The sequence below is a fragment of the Lactuca serriola genome, chromosome 1, assembly GCF_051521515.1.
Source record: "Lactuca serriola cultivar US96UC23 chromosome 1, Lser_US96UC23_V15, whole genome shotgun sequence".
Taxonomy (NCBI): Eukaryota; Viridiplantae; Streptophyta; class Magnoliopsida; order Asterales; family Asteraceae; genus Lactuca; species Lactuca serriola.
The window spans coordinates 30,758,238-30,775,071 of NC_136408.1; the positions used below are offsets into that span (position 1 = coordinate 30,758,238).

Consider the following 16,834-nt stretch of genomic DNA (forward strand, 5'->3'; position numbering starts at 1 on the left):
AACCAACTCGTGATCCGACTCGCCGAGTCCGAGAGCAACTCGTCGAGTTCCACGAGCAGATCTCCTACTCGCTTCCAATCTTCACCAGAGCATCCCGTGAGAGGATTTGGGGTTTTGGGACTGCGTTACACTGCTAATTCCGCGTGCAGATACGAAGGGTTGGACCTTCGACACTTAACCCCTCTTACTCAGTGAAAGTTCATATGACTCGCCGAGTTTGAAGAACAACTCGGCGAGTTCCAGGCAATCTTCATAGGACTCGCCGAGTTGTTCATCCAACTCGCCGAGTCTAAGACCATCTTCATAGAACTCGCCAAGTTCCACTTTGGGACTCGCCGAGTCCCTTCGACCCACTTCCCATACAGACCAAAACTGAGACATGCAACGCTTCTAACCCATAGATCTATGCTCCTAGGGCATGCTTATCACGTAAAGTTGCAAACTTTACGTGCATGCATGGCCCTATAAGCTCAAGAAGGCAAATCCAAGCTCTTTAAGGGGTCATACTCTCAATAGGGACCTCAATAACCCCAACCACAGAGACTTTATACTTCTAGGATGTCCATAAGATCTCAATCTGAAGTCCTTTCAGAACTTAAAGCGTAAATACATGGGATTTGAGGTTTTAGGGCTTGAAACCACTAATTTGGGACAAAAAGGGGGTCTAATGAACTAATGATCAAGGTAAGAACTTTTCTACCTGAATGGAAGCTTCTCACAGTGTAGATTCCGGATCTACCTCCCCTCCTTGCGCACTTCAATGTTGGATTAGTGTCTAAGTCCATAACTATTTTGGTATGTACTTGACCCGATGGTGCATGGTCCTTTTGGTTTGCCTTCACCAAAGCAACTTGATAGGATGAAATATGGAGAGAAAGGATTAAATATGATTTATTAATATATTATGAGAATAATATATTAAAGGAGAAATCATATTGTTTAATTAATATTAGTCAATAATTAATTGGTAATTAGTTTTGTGACTAAAAGAGATTAATTAAACTTAAGGGACTGGAATTGTAATTATAGGATAATTGCAATTTGGGCCATGGATTGCCTTGTATCAAGGGTTGGACGAATTCTTATGGGAAGCCCATAAGGAAATCGTCCAAGGGCTTGATTAAAGGAGTCTATGGGTTGCTTAGGGCTTAAGCAACCAAATTAGGGTTTCCTTGTTAGATAACCCTAATAGCCTCACTATAAATAGAACCCTTAAGGCTCAAAAACGTGGGGAACTTCTTTTCTAAGGTTGAGAACACGTTTTGGGCAGCCTCTAACCTCTCTCCTCTTCATCCTCTTGCTTATGGTGTTTGTAAGCCATTAGAGGAGTGACACCTGTGACTCTAAGCCTTCCAAAGTCAATTCAAGGAGGAATTGGGATTGTTATTACTACATAACAATCAAGGTAACATCTTAAACCTAATTATATGTTAATATCGATTTCCATATGCTAGAATTAGGGTTTATAGTCTTGGATAACTTGCATGTACAATAGAGAAACCTAGATCCAAGCATTAGGGTTTGTATGAGCACATAGGATGTTCTTAGGACCAAAACCCATCAGTGGTATCAGAGCCTAGCTTGGTTTCAATTGTATTGATGCATTGCATATCTGGAAAATTCGTTTTTTTGGGTTTCTGGAGGCTGGACTCGCCGAGTCCATAGCTGAACTCGCCGAGTCCAAGGTGACTCGACGAGTCCAAGCTTGACTCGACGAGTCAACTCGTCAGATGGAGGTTATCTCGGGATTTCTTACTGTTTTTGCATTGGGATAGTTACCTTATCATGTTAGATCAATATTAATCCGATTATATGATATATTTGACTATAATTTTGATCTAATTGAAAATATTTATCAATTAATAAGATAATTGTTTCCTTATAAGATAATTGATTAATTATTTTGACTAAATTGATAAATTGTTTTGCAAGAAATCATTAAACAAATCAAATATGGATAATTATGTGATTAAATATTAATTTAAATTATTTGTTATTTGATCCTTGTTGTTATGAAAAGTTTCATATTTTGCCCTTTAGGTTTTATAGTTTAAATTTGAACCCAAAAGTTTTGAAATTTAAATAGTTGAAACCCTTATGTTTTGAAAAAGGTTTCAAAACTTGCCCTCAAGTTTTGGAATTTAAATTTTGATTAAATGGTTTAATTTTGATGTGTATTTAAATTCTAAACTCTAATGTTTGAAATGTTTCAAAACTTGCCCTCAAGTTTTGGAATTTAAAAGTTGATTAAAAGTTTAATTAGGAATGTTAAATTCTAAAACCCTAGTATTGTTTTGAAAAAGTTCAAATCACACCCTTATGGTTTTATTAATTAATTAAGGTGTATAATTAAAAGAGGTTTAATAAATCCATAAAAGTTTTGGTTTACAATTTAATTGAATTAAAGGTATAATTGTTAAATTTGACCACCTAATATTTTAAAAGTATAAAATACACCCTATACTGTATATAACATTAAAAGTCTAACATTATATATATGTATGAGTAAAAGTCAGTCTTACCGTTAGTAGGCCTCATTCACGAAGCTGGTCTATAAGGGGTGTTTAAGGAAATTGCCTATAAAATGACGATTGAATGGGTATCCACTCTTACCCACCGCACCCTTGACTAGTGGAGGGTCGTTAGCCGAACGGGTAGGATAGGACGAAACCTTCCATTATAAGTATAATGAATTATTAAAGTAACTAAATGTTTTCATAAAATTCCCAATCTTAGTTACTTAGGCAAAAGTGAATTGATGCAATTCCATGAAATTACACTTTGTGCCCTTGCAAAGACGTTAGTGGAGCGTGTGTGGTTTACCGGCACACTAAATGGTTCTAAGCAAAGGTAGCAAAGGGTGACTCAATGTTTGTCATAGTTCGGTGGAGCGTGTGTGGTTTACCGGCACATCGAATAGGTGACTGTAACATGTGAGGGCACCATGTAAGTTTGCATGGTTATTCACACCTGCTTTGTGATCCTCGGCATCCCAGTCACAAACTAGAGGGGCATATCGAGAATTAAACATGCCATTGAAAGTTCAATGAATCTCAAAGGATCTAGGAGTTTTCATAGATTTAAAACTTAAATTCTTTTTCATTTTTCGTGGTGGAAATTAGTGAATCGTCATTCACTTACCTTCAAATATTCTGCAATTAGGGTTACGACATCCCTCTCCCGAGTTGTAGAATATTGTGTTGGGTCCTAGCCTTAGTATCTCATTTGGGTGATTTACTAAGGACTCAATCTATCAACTAACTTGAATTCGTTTTTCTCCCGTATTGTAGATGTCAAAGTTCGACAACTATGGTCTTCTCAAATCTCGTGGAACAAGCATTCCACATGAAGATGATATTCCACGATTCGATCGAGGAACAAGAGATCATGCTTCACTTCCTCCTCTTCCTCCAATTATTCTCCCTAACCCACAAGTTCAAAGGCTTGAAAAGTTCAATATCACTCAAGCCCTTTTGGCAAGTAAACACAAAGAAGGAAAGTCAGTGTGTGCACACGTCCTAGGGATGAAGTCACACATTGATAGGTTAAGAATGATGGGATCTGTTGTCTGTGAGGAAATGACTGTTGATTGGGTTCTTCAGTCACTTCCTAACTCATATAGTGAGTTCGTAAGAGAGTACTATATGATGAACTACGACGTGAACCTTATAGATCTCACCTATATGCTTGTTGCTGCTGAATCAGCAATGGTTTGGCGCAATAGAAAAGCAAAGTTGATTGGTGAATCTGCCTTCAAGACCTCTATGGATATAGACAATGGAAATGAAAGACATGCTATGATCGAAAAGTTTGATCATAAGAGAAAGGAAATGTCTGAAGTAGTTCCATGTCATGTTCCAAAAGAGTCAATTTGCTTTTATTGCCAAGAGAAAGGGCATTGGAGACGAAACTGCCCCATTTACCTGAGAGATCTAAGAGATGGGAGAGTCGAAACGTATGTCTCTAATATAGGTAAAATCCATTGACTAACTCTTTTAAGCTTCTATTGTAGATTCTTAATACATAATGTGATGAGATTACAATTGATGTTTTGTAGGATCGAAAAAAAAAGAAGCTTAAGGGAAGAAGTGAGCAGAATCTAACCGTGAAGAAATGGATTTCGATCGCATTAATTAAAGATTAGATTCTTGAGCTACTACTTAGAGTTAGAATTAGATTGCTAAGAAAGATGTATTAGCATAGTTTTTCAATGAATTGCATTGTAAGGACAAATTTTTCCGCAATAAAATAAATTTTGATTTTTATATTATTTATTTATCCTTGTAATGGCGTATATGAAAAAATTGATGTTTGAATATTTCTATTATTAGCAATAATGGATTTGGTTCTTATTATGTTATTTATGGAAAGTTGAGAATTTACCAAATAGGGAGAGTTTCTCATCGCCCAAGTTTCAATTGGACAGAAACTTGGAATCATGCAACTTGGTTGCACGATGAATGAGAAATTTCATATTTGAAAATTAGACTAATTCATTGACAAAGTGTCAAGTGAAGGACAAGGAGATCGAGCACACAAAGGTGTGTGTTGATCAAGTCCACCATAAGAGTAACAATGATATTCGTCATGATTTACTAAAGGTTTAGTAAATATGATTATACTTACAAGATTAAGTGTGATTATGAATTGATTGAAAAAGTTTAAATAAATAAGCAGAACAAATAAGAAGAATCAAGTAGGCAGAAAGATAAAAAATTTCTCCATTCTAAGAAGAAGGGAGAGTAGCTTTTATGCTTTATGATAGGTCTTAATGATTAAGAACCATATCTCAATTGATCCTCTAAGTGAGTCTTAGTACAATTGTATGTTTAAGAAGAGGAATCAAGGATTGGAGAAATGGTTAAATCAAGAAGTCAATCATACTTCGTTCCAAAACAAGTCTTAAAGTTAAGATTGTGACATTGAGTGATAAGTGTTAAGAAGGTTTATAACAATCATCAAATGTGGAAAGTTGTGATGTCTTGGATAAGACAAAGACCAACTAGGACCAATTTATGAAGTGTTTTGATAAAAACTACACTAACTCTTGAATATTTGTTTGTCAAGAAATGTTTATTGACAAGAGAATCTTATATGTCAAGGAGTCAGTGGGAGTCTTAATGGTCTTGAAAGGTTTCAAGAACAAATCAAATAAACCTATCGATCATCACTAGCACACGAGTTGAGGTTTACAACCTATCGTGTTGACATTATTTTGTTTCTATGCCAATCCAATCGAGTTAATTATGCATGTGAGTCCTATGAGTTCTCATTTGAATGCATTAAAAGGCAAGGACCTTGATCAATGGAATGTACATTGATAAGAAAAAGGTGAGCTGCTTAACTACTTGGAAGACGTGGTGGGCAGTTGTGCTACCATAAGGCAAGAAATCAAGATTAAGAAAGTTCGGTCCATATGAGTTTAAATTTGTCGTAAACTTTGGTTTTAACAAATTCACATGGATAGGAACACATACACCGCTCAAATCTAAGTGTCATAAGATTTCCTCCTTCGTGAAAATGATTGTGAGGAAATGCTTTCACTAAGAAAGATTTTAAGAAGATAGTGATCGTAAAATTGCATTCTCGAATTCGATTATGATTACGGTATCCCTTTCCATAATTTGAATTGTGAGGTTTGGCAATTGTTTAGACACACATATAAGATATCTAAGGCAAAGGTGTATAAGTTTAAGAGACCTTGATAAAAGATTATCAAAGCATTAAGTATTAGAAACATGGACTTAAGAAATTCAATAGGTATTGTCTTTCTGAAAGTTAAGATGTTTTTGAATATGTGTCAAAGCTAGTGGGAGCATAAATGTTATGATTGTATGATTATTAAGGCACGTATTGCAAGTTGGCAATATTAATTATAGAAAACAAGAGTTATACCTTGCAAAGTCGTAAGGGTTGTAAAGTTGTTTTGCTATAATTAAGGGAGAGAATATTATGCTTCATTTCAAATCTAAAGGATTAGGTTGAGAAATGTTAATAAATTTAGCCAAAGGTACATAGTGTGTTCTTAAAATTTTGATTATGATTACGGCATTCCTCTTCACAATTCAAATTTTGAGAACATAGCAAACAAAACATTGTGCGTCGTGTCCCATACGCTTCGGGTATAGGATCGATTGCAAATGCTTTAATGTTTGACCATTCTAAAATTTTCCAAATGTCGAGGGCATTTAGAGGGAAAAGGGACTAGAATTGGTTTTGACTAAAATAATTAAACAACTATCAAAGGACAATCCAAAGTTCGACGAGGATTGGTTGCTTGTGAGTAGTTGGAAGTATAGTATTAGAAAATATGGAAATGTTTCCATATTGGATGGACCATATCGACTCTATTATGAATAGAAAAGATTCTATTAAGAATGAGTTGTCATATGGAACATATGGAAGTGTGTCCATATTGGGAATTGAATATTGAGAAATCTATGACTAGATTAGAAATTCTATGCAAAAGGATGTTCAAAGAATGTACTTTGAGTGAGAGACATCACGTCTATGGAATTGTCTTGTAACAATCTCCGATAGAGGACTTTGTAATATCATTGGCAATAGTCTTTGTGACTTTGGTGCAGTGACATTACGAAAGGATAGTTGCATAGAATATTAGAATCTAGCATATTTTATAAGTAACAAGAATTTGATATTCTCACACTTATGAAAAAGGATTTGGAGTTGTGAAATGAGAATGATTGGAAATGTGTTCAATTTGATCTATTTCACAAAAGTAAGAACCATAGGTAAACATTGTGTGCATGCTAAGAGCATGGGACAAGTGTAATAATTCAAGTAAGAAGTTGATTACCCGAAACGACAAATAATGAGTAATCGATATGGTGATAAATAGAAGGAGTTTTATTTATACTCAAAGGTTTGAGGCCATATGGGATTAGTATTATTCTTGTGTTTCACTTTGCATGTTTTGACTTCCAGAATAATTGAGTTTATTAAGAATAATCGAATTATTCGAACGGGTCACAGTCGTTCATATGTTGGAAGTAGATATGAATGAAGACTGTTGTGAATTGGTGTGTGGATTGTCTAAAGAGCATTAGACATAAGCAAATGTTTGCTGCAACGTTCATGAGTGCTTATGAATGTGATTTGAGCATTGGATTAAACCCACGCTCACTTGGATCACTCCATGAATTGTTTTCACGAGTGATTGGTGAGACGATAACATCTTATATTCTTGAAACCGAGATGTGTGAGTTGTATCTTGCAAATCGGTTGCACATTGATAATATGTAAACGCACTAGTAACTTGGTGTTATAAAACATATTGTTGTGTGTAATTCGGTAAGTGAGTGCAAGCAAGCATTGTATCAAAGTTTATCCGTTCCTTTTATCCAAAGAAGGATAAAAGCGATATCTTTGGGCCCCTCGATGATTTAGTGATGACAAACGTAAATGCTCGGCCGGGCTAGGGCTAATTTGATTTGTTCAATTAGTCAGTCGTCATAAATCAGAAATCGAGATATAGTACAAAGAGAATGATTTGAAATCATATCTCATACGATATCAAGAATGGAGGAATATATGATCCCTTATCTTAAGGACACGCGTATCTGATAGGATCAGAGTTGACAGCGGCTTTGGAAAGCTACAATTGCATATCAGGATCTGAAGTCATACGCAGAATAGTTGTTAGACTTATCCAAGTGGGAGACTGTTGGATTAGTGTCTAAGTCCATAACTATTTTGGTATGTATTTGACCCGATGGTGCATGGTCCTTTTGGGTTGCCTTCACCAAAGCAACTTGATAGGACGAATTATGGAGAGAAAGGATTAAATATGATTTATTAATATATTATGAGAATAATATATTAAAGGAGAAATCATATTGTTTAATTAATATTAGTCAATAATTAATTGGTAATTAGTTTTGTGACTAAAAGAGATTAATTAAACTTAAGGGACTGGAATTGTAATTATAGGATAATTACAATTTGGGCCATGGATTGCCTTATATCAAGGGTTGGACGAATTCTTATGGGAAGCCCATAAGGAAATCGTCCAAGGTCTTGATTAAAGGAGTCTATGGGTTGCTTAGGGCTTAAGCAACCAAATTAGGGTTTCCTTGTTAGATAACCCTAATAGCCTCACTATAAATAGAACCCTTAAGGCTCAAAAACATGGGGAATTTCTTTTCTAAGGTTGAGAACACGTTTTGGGCAGCCTCTAACCTCTCTCCTCTTCATCCTCTTGCTTATGGTGTTTGTAAGTCATTAGAGGAGTGACACCTGTGACTCTAAGCCTTCCAAAGTCAATTCAAGGAGGAATTGGGATTGTTATTACTACATAACAATCAAGGTAACATCTTAAACCTAATTATATGTTAATATCGATTTCCATATGCTAGAATTAGGGTTTATAGTCTTGGATAACTTGCATGTACAATAGAGAAACCTAGATCCAAGCATTAGCGTTTGTATGAGCACATAGGATGTTCTTAGGACCAAAACCCATCATTCAACCTCCTCTTCCTTCCTCTAAGCTCCAAACCTTCTTCACAAGGCCAAAATCACTCTCAAGAACAATATGGGGGCTAGGGTTTCTCTCTACAGCTCTCTGGAAGTGTTAGGGACTAAGGAGGCCAAGTTAGAGCGTTTAAATAGGGTGCAAACGCCCGAATTAGGGTTTTTGTCCAAACAGGGTCTACTCGCCGAGTCTAGGGACCGACTCGCCGAGTAAAAAGTTCAAACCCCGCGCCTTATCCCGCTCCTACTCGGCGAGTTGGTCCTTCAACTCGCCGAGTCCAAGGTAAAAATGAATAAAATTAAAATATTAATCACAAGGAGTACTTACTAGGAATCAGGTGCTACAGTGGCCATTCTTATGACAAAGTTGACAATGTGGGGGGTGTCTGTCTCGACTACGACCACCTGAGGAACCCCCCCCCCCCTGAGATATTGTTTCGTCCTTTAGAAGAGGGATTGGGAGTACGAGTAGATTGAGTAGTAAAAGCAACTGGATGGGGAGAGTTGTTCATGGAGGCAAGAAAGAGCTCATGACTCTCTGCTTGGCATAACAAATCACGGAAGCAGGGGCGGGGACATACAGCTCTTTGAGCTGTTGAAAACATCTCAAAAGAAGACCCAAGCCCTCGTAAGAACTAATGGGTCTTATCCATCTCACTAACGGGGTGGCCAATAGCGCTTAGTTGATCACAGGTAGCCTTAAACTTGCGACCATACTCAACAACAATGGAGGAACCCTTGCTTAATTGACGAAGAAGATCTTGAAGGGTTTGCATCCGTTTTTGGGAGTCATGACAATAGGCACGTTCAAGAGAGACCCATACCTCTCGTGCAGTTTGGAGACCAATAGTCTCAGTCATGGCTTCTTCTGATAGAGATGATTGTAGAATAAGAAAGGCTTTTTGACCCGCCTCTTTCCAGGTAAGAAATTCAGGATTGGGGGCAGATTTTCACTCAACGTCAATTGTCGTTGTAGGAGCAACTAGGGTTCCATCAACATGATCAACAAGTTGTTGGAAAGACAAGAGGGGAAGGACCTGGTTTCGCCAAAGCAGGTAATTGGTGGAATTGAGCTTCACTGTGAGAAGATGAAGGATATTAGCAAGAGAGAAGGGTGTTTCTAATGAGCTGTCGGCCATGAAAAAGAATGGGGGAATTTATGGTGGGATCGTTTATAAGGCTGATACCATATAAGAGTTATTGATTTTCCCTTAAAATTATAGGTTGTATATTGATGGTATATATAGTACACGAATACAACAAAGCGTAACTAACTAGCCATACAAATAGAGATTTAAAACTTAAATTAAATCTAATCTATTTGTATTGAATTATCTCTGGAATTATCTCTAATACCAAATAACATATACAAATCAAAATATTATGTTTATTGTTATAAACTTTGTTTGGAGTGTACAAAAAATTTGTAAGCTTATTTAAAATTCTCACTAACATCCCTAAGCTTCACTTACTATCACCTTTACCAATAACTTGATTTTTTTTTTATTGACAAGTAACAAGTCATATCACGACAATGAATGTCATCCTTTCTTCAAAAGATGGCCGCCATCAGGAAAAAATATTTTTTATACCAAGAAAAAGAATGTTGTGTCAATGTAAGTGTCAACACCCTTGCTTCTCTCAGGTAATGTTCCATTTTATTGTGTCGATGTAACAAAAATGATCACAAAAGAAGAAAAAAATCATAGCAAGTCATACTAAAACCAGAAAGAAAAAGATACAAGCAATGAACCGGGAAAAAGTTTTCGTGTTCGGAGTTAGGTTTCAGTCATCATAAAGCAAAGACAATTTGAAGGTTCCATAAAGTGAAGACATTATCATGATAACATCAACAATCAATTTGAAAAGACAGACATTATGTTTTGCATTCAATTTTTTAGTTTATGGTCTTTCTTTGAAAGAACACAATTATATTAAAATTCAACTAATTATGGCTGTATTTTCCCTATAATACAAAAATTATCGACATTAATGATATTTGGTTCTTTTAAATACCACCATCATTACTAATCTTTAACTTTTTGTTTAAAAAAGCCATCATCGTTGATGGCTTTTGTATATGCATTTATGTTTTTCCCGTATTCTTTTCCAATTTTGTTGCTTATTATTTATCATTTCATGGAATATATATATATATATATATATATATATATATATATATATATATATATATATATATATATAACGTGAAAAATATTGTGATATGCTTATGCATGCATCATGATCGATGGACACGTATATATATTATTCCAAATATTCTTTTCATCCCAAAAGAGAAATTCGACTTTCATTTTAAATTTCTAAAAACCGGACTACTAAAGTTCAAGTTTTTTATTTAGATTCCTTTTGCTTTTTCTATTTTGAAGATCTTCATGACTTGATGTTATATTCATATTTTTCCCCTTTTTTAGCAACCAAAATATTTAGCACATATACTTAAATGGGATACAACACTCATGATTCATGAAGACTTAATTGGCGTAGCGTAGGCTTGAACTCGCATACATATCTCCCCAAAAAAAAAAAAAAAAAAAAAAAAAAAAAAAAACTCATACATATTTCCAATGTTTTAAAAACCGGTTTGAACCGGCCGGTCGAACCGGAAACCGGGGAAAGGACCGGTTCAACTATTACCGGTTTTATGTCTATTTCTGAACCAGATCGAATCGGCCGGTTTATATAAAAATCCGGTTGAACCGGTTAAATTGAATAAAAACACATAGATATGAAACCGTTTGCATAATAAAACTTTAGTATTTTTTCACATTTATTAAAAAAATTATTAATAAAAACAAATGATAAATGTTATGAAGTTTTTTGATACGTATTATATTCATCTAGGCCTTTATTTTATTTTTAATGCATATGTATTGATGTAAAACTTACGGTTATGGGTTATTTTAATGTATTTAGATTGATCTACAACTTGTTTTCATATCTATTTTAATGTTTGCACTTGTGTACATCAAATTATTTATTTGTGTATGTATTTATGTGTAAAAAAATATGAAAAAATGTGAAAATTATAAAAACCGGTTTATTCAGCGGTCGAACCGGTTAAACCGAAAATCGTTCACCATACCGGTTCAACTAAAAAACTGGTTTTTAAAACATTGCATATTTCTCTATTTCATATATACAATATCGTTTGTTTTAAAACGCCTCAAAAATGCAATATTTAACATTTTTATAAGATTTTAAACTATATCTTCAATTTTTCTAATAACAATAATTACATTTTTGTGAAACTAATAGTTAACTGTTTACAAGTTTCGTAATTTTATCTTACTTGAAAACCTTTTAAGTTTTTTATTGTTGATCAAAAAGTGTATTAAAGCATGTAGGAAATAAACGTTGCATGTTCTTAGACGAGACGAATTGAATGTTTTTTTTGAGAAAATAAAAATACTTGTTATCAATTAATTTGAAAATAATCCATCTAACACTAAAAACCCAACAATGGGACTTAACAATACGTAAATATGTTTGTGAAACATGGTCATTTTTTCAAATTTGAAAAATGGAGTCGCATGATAGGGGATTATTTAGCAAGGTAATTAAAGAATATTAAAGCATGCAATACGTCTTCTAAAGGAAAATAAACTTTGGTTAAGTAGAGGCTCATCTCAATCACCATTGATTGAGAATGAGTGTTGTAATTAAGCAACATTAATTAATTCCTAGTTACAATCCCATGTTCAAACCTTCGATCATGATTACATATTATAAAAGAGTACTAAGTTTCATCTCAAAGTAAATTACTTGAGACTTGAGAGCCAGATAGGAGGGAGAGGGGGAGAAGGGAAGGGAAGGAAAGGGAAAAGTTGACCTGAGTCCTAACCATGGTTGATGTGTTAGAGATCGTAAACCAAGAGATTGAAAATATCTCTCAAGGCTTACTTTCCAAATGCATTTGAACTCCATTTCCATTAACGAAGCCCATGATACCTACCTAAAAAAGTCGGTAAAAACCCTAAATGCACTACAACTACACCTTAATGTTATTTAGTAACATGGCTTAACAATCCCATTGTTTAGCCAAAGTGAATTTACAAAGAAATTTTAAAAAAGAAACATGATCACCCCTTCTTACCATAAGAAGGGATGATCAGTTGTTTTCCGAGAAAGAAATTTTTTTAGAAATAGTTTTAACAAAAACATGCTAGCCAAGTTTTTAAAAATCTAAGACTAGGGTTCAAGTTAAGAAAAACAAAAACTTAAGGCACGTTCCAATGCCCCATGATTAATTAAACTAATGTATATATTTATATATAAAAAAAAGACATCATTCATCAAAATTTGAAACTTGAAGCATTTACAAACTCTCTTAATTCAAGAGAAATGAGTTGATTTTATGATGTCTTAGTTTTTTTTTTTTTTTTTTTTTGTTGACCTTTTCCCATAGGCCAAGAATTTATATAAAAATTTCCCCAACTTATGAACCTTTTTCCGTAGCCATAAGTTGGTGAGATGCACATGCATATGCTTTTTGGGGTGTCCTTCTCTTGTAGGGGACCCTGCCCTTTAAAGAGAAGATAGAAAAATGTCCTCTAAATTTGGATGGATAACCCCTATGGGGGGCTTGATTCCATACCTTGGATAACCTTGACTTACAAGGCTTCCATGAAAGAGAGACAAAGAAAGAGATAACCATGGTTGGGCCAAAGGTCGGGTGGGTTTTTTTTTCAGAATGGAAAAGATTCTGAGAATGAAAAGAGAACTATGCATGCATGCAGGCTCGGTTTCATCAACGTAGTTCTTGAATCTCTTAATGATGAGCAGCAGGCGATTGTAGAACCATGTTTACGCCTGTGGTACAGCAAAACAAACTGTCAAAAATGTTAGTAACAAATCATTAGAATCGATTAGTTTGTCGTTAGTGTGATTAATTAATTAGAAATGAAAGAAACGTTATAGTATATAATAAATTATAAAATCTATATATTTAATGCAAATTAAACCTGCAGGTTGCAATGGTGGAGTAGCTGCTAGGGAGATCGGAGTGCCATACTGTTGTGGGTATCCTCCTGAAGAATTCACGGCAGAATACTGATAAAGATGATGAGGGTACACACCATAGCTTTGACCAGTTGCGTAGTTTCCATGACCACCTTCCGCCATGTTCAGGTAGGGGTAGAAGGCGGCGGCTGCGGCGGCAGCTCCGGCAGCTGTTATCATACCACCACCGGCGTTTGCTCCATAATATGGATACTGCCCATTTGTGCCTCCATAAACATTATAGTAACTCTGAATTAACACAAGAAACCAGTCAAGTCTTAAAAACCAAATTCAAACGTTTAAAAAAAAAACGCAACGTAATTTGAAAACATACCGTTGGATATGTGTAATCTGGAGAATATGGAGAGTATCTGAAGATCCAAGAGTAAGGAAAATTAGAAAAATGAAAACCTAACGTATAGTGGAAGTTATAACATGACTATAAGTTTATGCATGGGATGCATGAACGAATATTTTAAAGAGAAAAAATCAAATGAAAGAACAGAATACAATCATCCATACACATAGTACATGGCATATGCCTGCTGAAATGGATTAAAAAAAGAACGAAAGTCCCAAAATTATCTTTAAAGTCGTAATGGAAGTACTGTAATGTACAGTACTGCTCATGTGCGGTTTGCAGGTTAGTTTGACTAGGGTCAGAGAGAAAGAGTGTGTGTGAGAGAGTGTGTGAGAGAGAGAGAATATATAGAGAGAGAGAAAGAATGGGATTGCAATCATGATGGCTAGGCATGTGGATGATAGAGCACAGCAAAGCACGCCTGGATACAGAAGGGCCAATTTACAGAAGAAACCTTCAAATATTGTTTAATTATTTCTCTTGCCCACATGCTTCAACTAAAATATTTATTCTAACAACCTTTTATATATATGTATATGTACGCATGTATATGTCTATATATACACACTAACCCATAAAGATTAATTAGCAGCAGGGAATGTGATACTTGGTGGCTACATTCCATGCGTAATGCATAGATACATACATATAGATATGTCTATGTATTGTATCGAGAGAGAGAGAGAGAGTATACCCATAAAGATTAGTAGCAGGGAAAGGGATGCCTTGGTGGATGGCATAATGAGGGAAGGCTGTAGCAGAAGGGAAAGCTGTCGTCCCCATTCCACCTGCACCACCAGCTTGATGATGGTTATGATTATGATGATGATACCCTCCTCCATAACCACCCATGACCCTAATGGTCCTTCCTCCACCTACATTATACGTATTTATTACTACAACTATACACACATATTATATGTACATGCTTTTAAGCCATGATAGTGATGTATACAAAAATATATATGCATATGTATGCGAAACTGTTGTACTTTAATTGATCCCAAGTAAATGGATGACTTACAAGCTAACAGATTTCTTTTGACAGATTGTACTAAAGAAATCGTACGAATTACATGATTTTTTCGTTCGAGATAGGTGTATATAAGTTTACTGAAATAACCCTAATGTTATAAGAAATGAAAAAAGAAAATGAAGTGAAATACATGAGTACCACCAAGTTGAGCTAGCTGTATATGACCTGTCTTTTTTTTTTTTTTTTTTTTTTTTTTTTGTTTTTAAGAAAAACATATAGATACATATATCATGTATGCATGTTTTTGTGGGTGTGGTTGTAATTAAAGCATTACACTGATATATTTCTTTATAAAAGTGGAAACCCTACCTCACTCGATAATATTCATTGATTCTCTTTAATTAAAAAAAAAAAAAAAAACACAATTATTTTTTTTCTTAATCGTGTTTTTGCAATGGATATTCATCTTCCAGCTCCACTTCTTTAATCCGAAACCATGACCATGAGATATTATCTTTATAGATTAACAATAGGCTGCCCAATGTATAGTTGCGTATATATACATGATCATGTCTACGAACAATTCGTTTTCTTAAAAGATTCCAAATGCTAGTCATAATTAACAAACCTAAAGTCGTAAAAGATTTGTAGTTTTATAAATTCAAGAATACCAACATGAAATAATACTTTCTATGAACAAATTAAACCCTTTATTGTAATTAATTAAGAGAAATGATACATACCGAGTTTGTTAGGGGTTGAGGGTTTCGATCTTTGAACACCCAAAGAAGCAAGATTGCAGTTGGCCCTCCTGCCGTCAATCACCGGAGCTGCATCAACACAAGCCCTCATCGCCGCATCGGCTTCCCGGAAAGTCACCTGCATTTTTGGTCGGAATTTGGTGTCAAATAGTGGCATATAGAACAAAACTCACATGATAGCCTAACTTTGTGTCTTCGTTTGATTACAATTATTTTCCAAGAATTTAATATACAGAAAACCCTTAACCAACAACCCATGTTCTACACGATCTAGATGTAAATATGCTTAAAAAAGAAAGTAAGAAGAAGAAGAAGAAGAAGAAGAAGGGATCATACAAAGCCATAGCCTTTAGATCTGCCAGTGGTCTTATCAGTGATGACAACAGCTTCCAAGATCTCACCAAACTGCTCAAAGTACGTTTTCATGGTATCTTTCTGGGTTTCCCAAGCCAACCCACCAACAAACACTTTTGTGTAAGTCGTATCACCAAACTGTCCGGCCGTGTAATTAGTAGGTGTCGCCGCCGCAGCCGCCGCCGGAGTCATCTTTCTTTTCTCTTGTTTTCTTGGATCTTCTTTAGGTGAAATTGGGGTTTGCTATAAGGGAAGTGGTGAAGAGTAGCTAGCTAGGGTTTAATTGAAAAGAAGAAAACAAAGGGGGAAAGAAAGTGATGGTGTTGATGATCAAGCAGACAATTGGGTCAGAGATCCAGCTATTAAACTGCGAGGGAAAAATAAAGCAAAATGGGAAACAAAGAAATAAGAAATAAGAAATGGTGGGAGAGATGGAGGGAGAAGAAGAGAGAAAAGCAAAAGGTGGAAAGAGGAAAGGGCCTATCATAATACGGACATCAATTATATACACCACCAGTGACACCCCACCATCTCTACCACCTTCTAACCCTGCGATTGCAGTATACTTTCTTGGTCAAACCTTCATAGAGCATCAAAATATGCTCGAGATCTATGTAAATAAACAATGTTAAACCATTCAAAGTTTTTAACAGCTCATGTACTTGTAAAAATGTCAAAACATTTTCATTTATAATTTTTTTGTTATTTACTGTAACCTTGAAATAAAATGACCATATCCTTTTTTTGTTTGGTTTTACATTTAAAATTCTGAAATTAGAGTATTTTTTGTAAATTCTTTTTTTTTTTTTTTTTAAATCTACATTTAAACTTCACGAATATGATTATTTAAGGTAATTAACTTTTCGGTTC

At 35.0% G+C, this 16,834-nt stretch overlaps 1 protein-coding gene across 2 annotated transcripts; it reads right to left on the minus strand.

Moving 5' to 3' along the window:
- Nucleotides 1–12,118: 12,118 nt before the first annotated feature.
- Nucleotides 12,119–16,446, minus strand: LOC145080095 (RNA-binding (RRM/RBD/RNP motifs) family protein). Of its 2 annotated transcripts, none has more exons than XM_079023148.1 (6): nt 15,947–16,446; nt 15,593–15,728; nt 14,568–14,748; nt 13,847–13,883; nt 13,476–13,761; nt 12,119–13,323 (listed from the first exon to the last, which is right to left on the minus strand). In XM_079023148.1, exons 1-6 carry the CDS (start codon nt 16,154–16,156, stop codon nt 13,283–13,285), a joined length of 891 nt encoding a protein of 296 aa, XP_078879274.1. In that variant the 5' UTR covers nt 16,157–16,446; the 3' UTR covers nt 12,119–13,282. The 2 variants fall into 2 exon arrangements, with proteins under 2 accessions (XP_078879274.1, XP_078879275.1); XM_079023149.1 differs by having other exon boundaries at nt 12,119–13,343.
- Between the last annotated feature and the right edge of the window lie 388 nt (nt 16,447–16,834).

Excerpts from the sequence above, each read along its gene's own strand:
- LOC145080095 (XM_079023148.1), bottom strand. The coding sequence starts at position 16,156 with ATGACTCCGGCGGCGGCTGCGGCGGCGACACCTACTAATTACACGGCC. Across the intron at positions 15,729-15,946 it reads GATCTAAAGGCTATGGCTTT|GTGACTTTCCGGGAAGCCGA; the intron begins GTATGATCCCTT and ends CCAAAAATGCAG. Across the intron at positions 13,324-13,475 it reads TCCACCATTGCAACCTGCAG|GCGTAAACATGGTTCTACAA; the intron begins GTTTAATTTGCA and ends GCTGTACCACAG.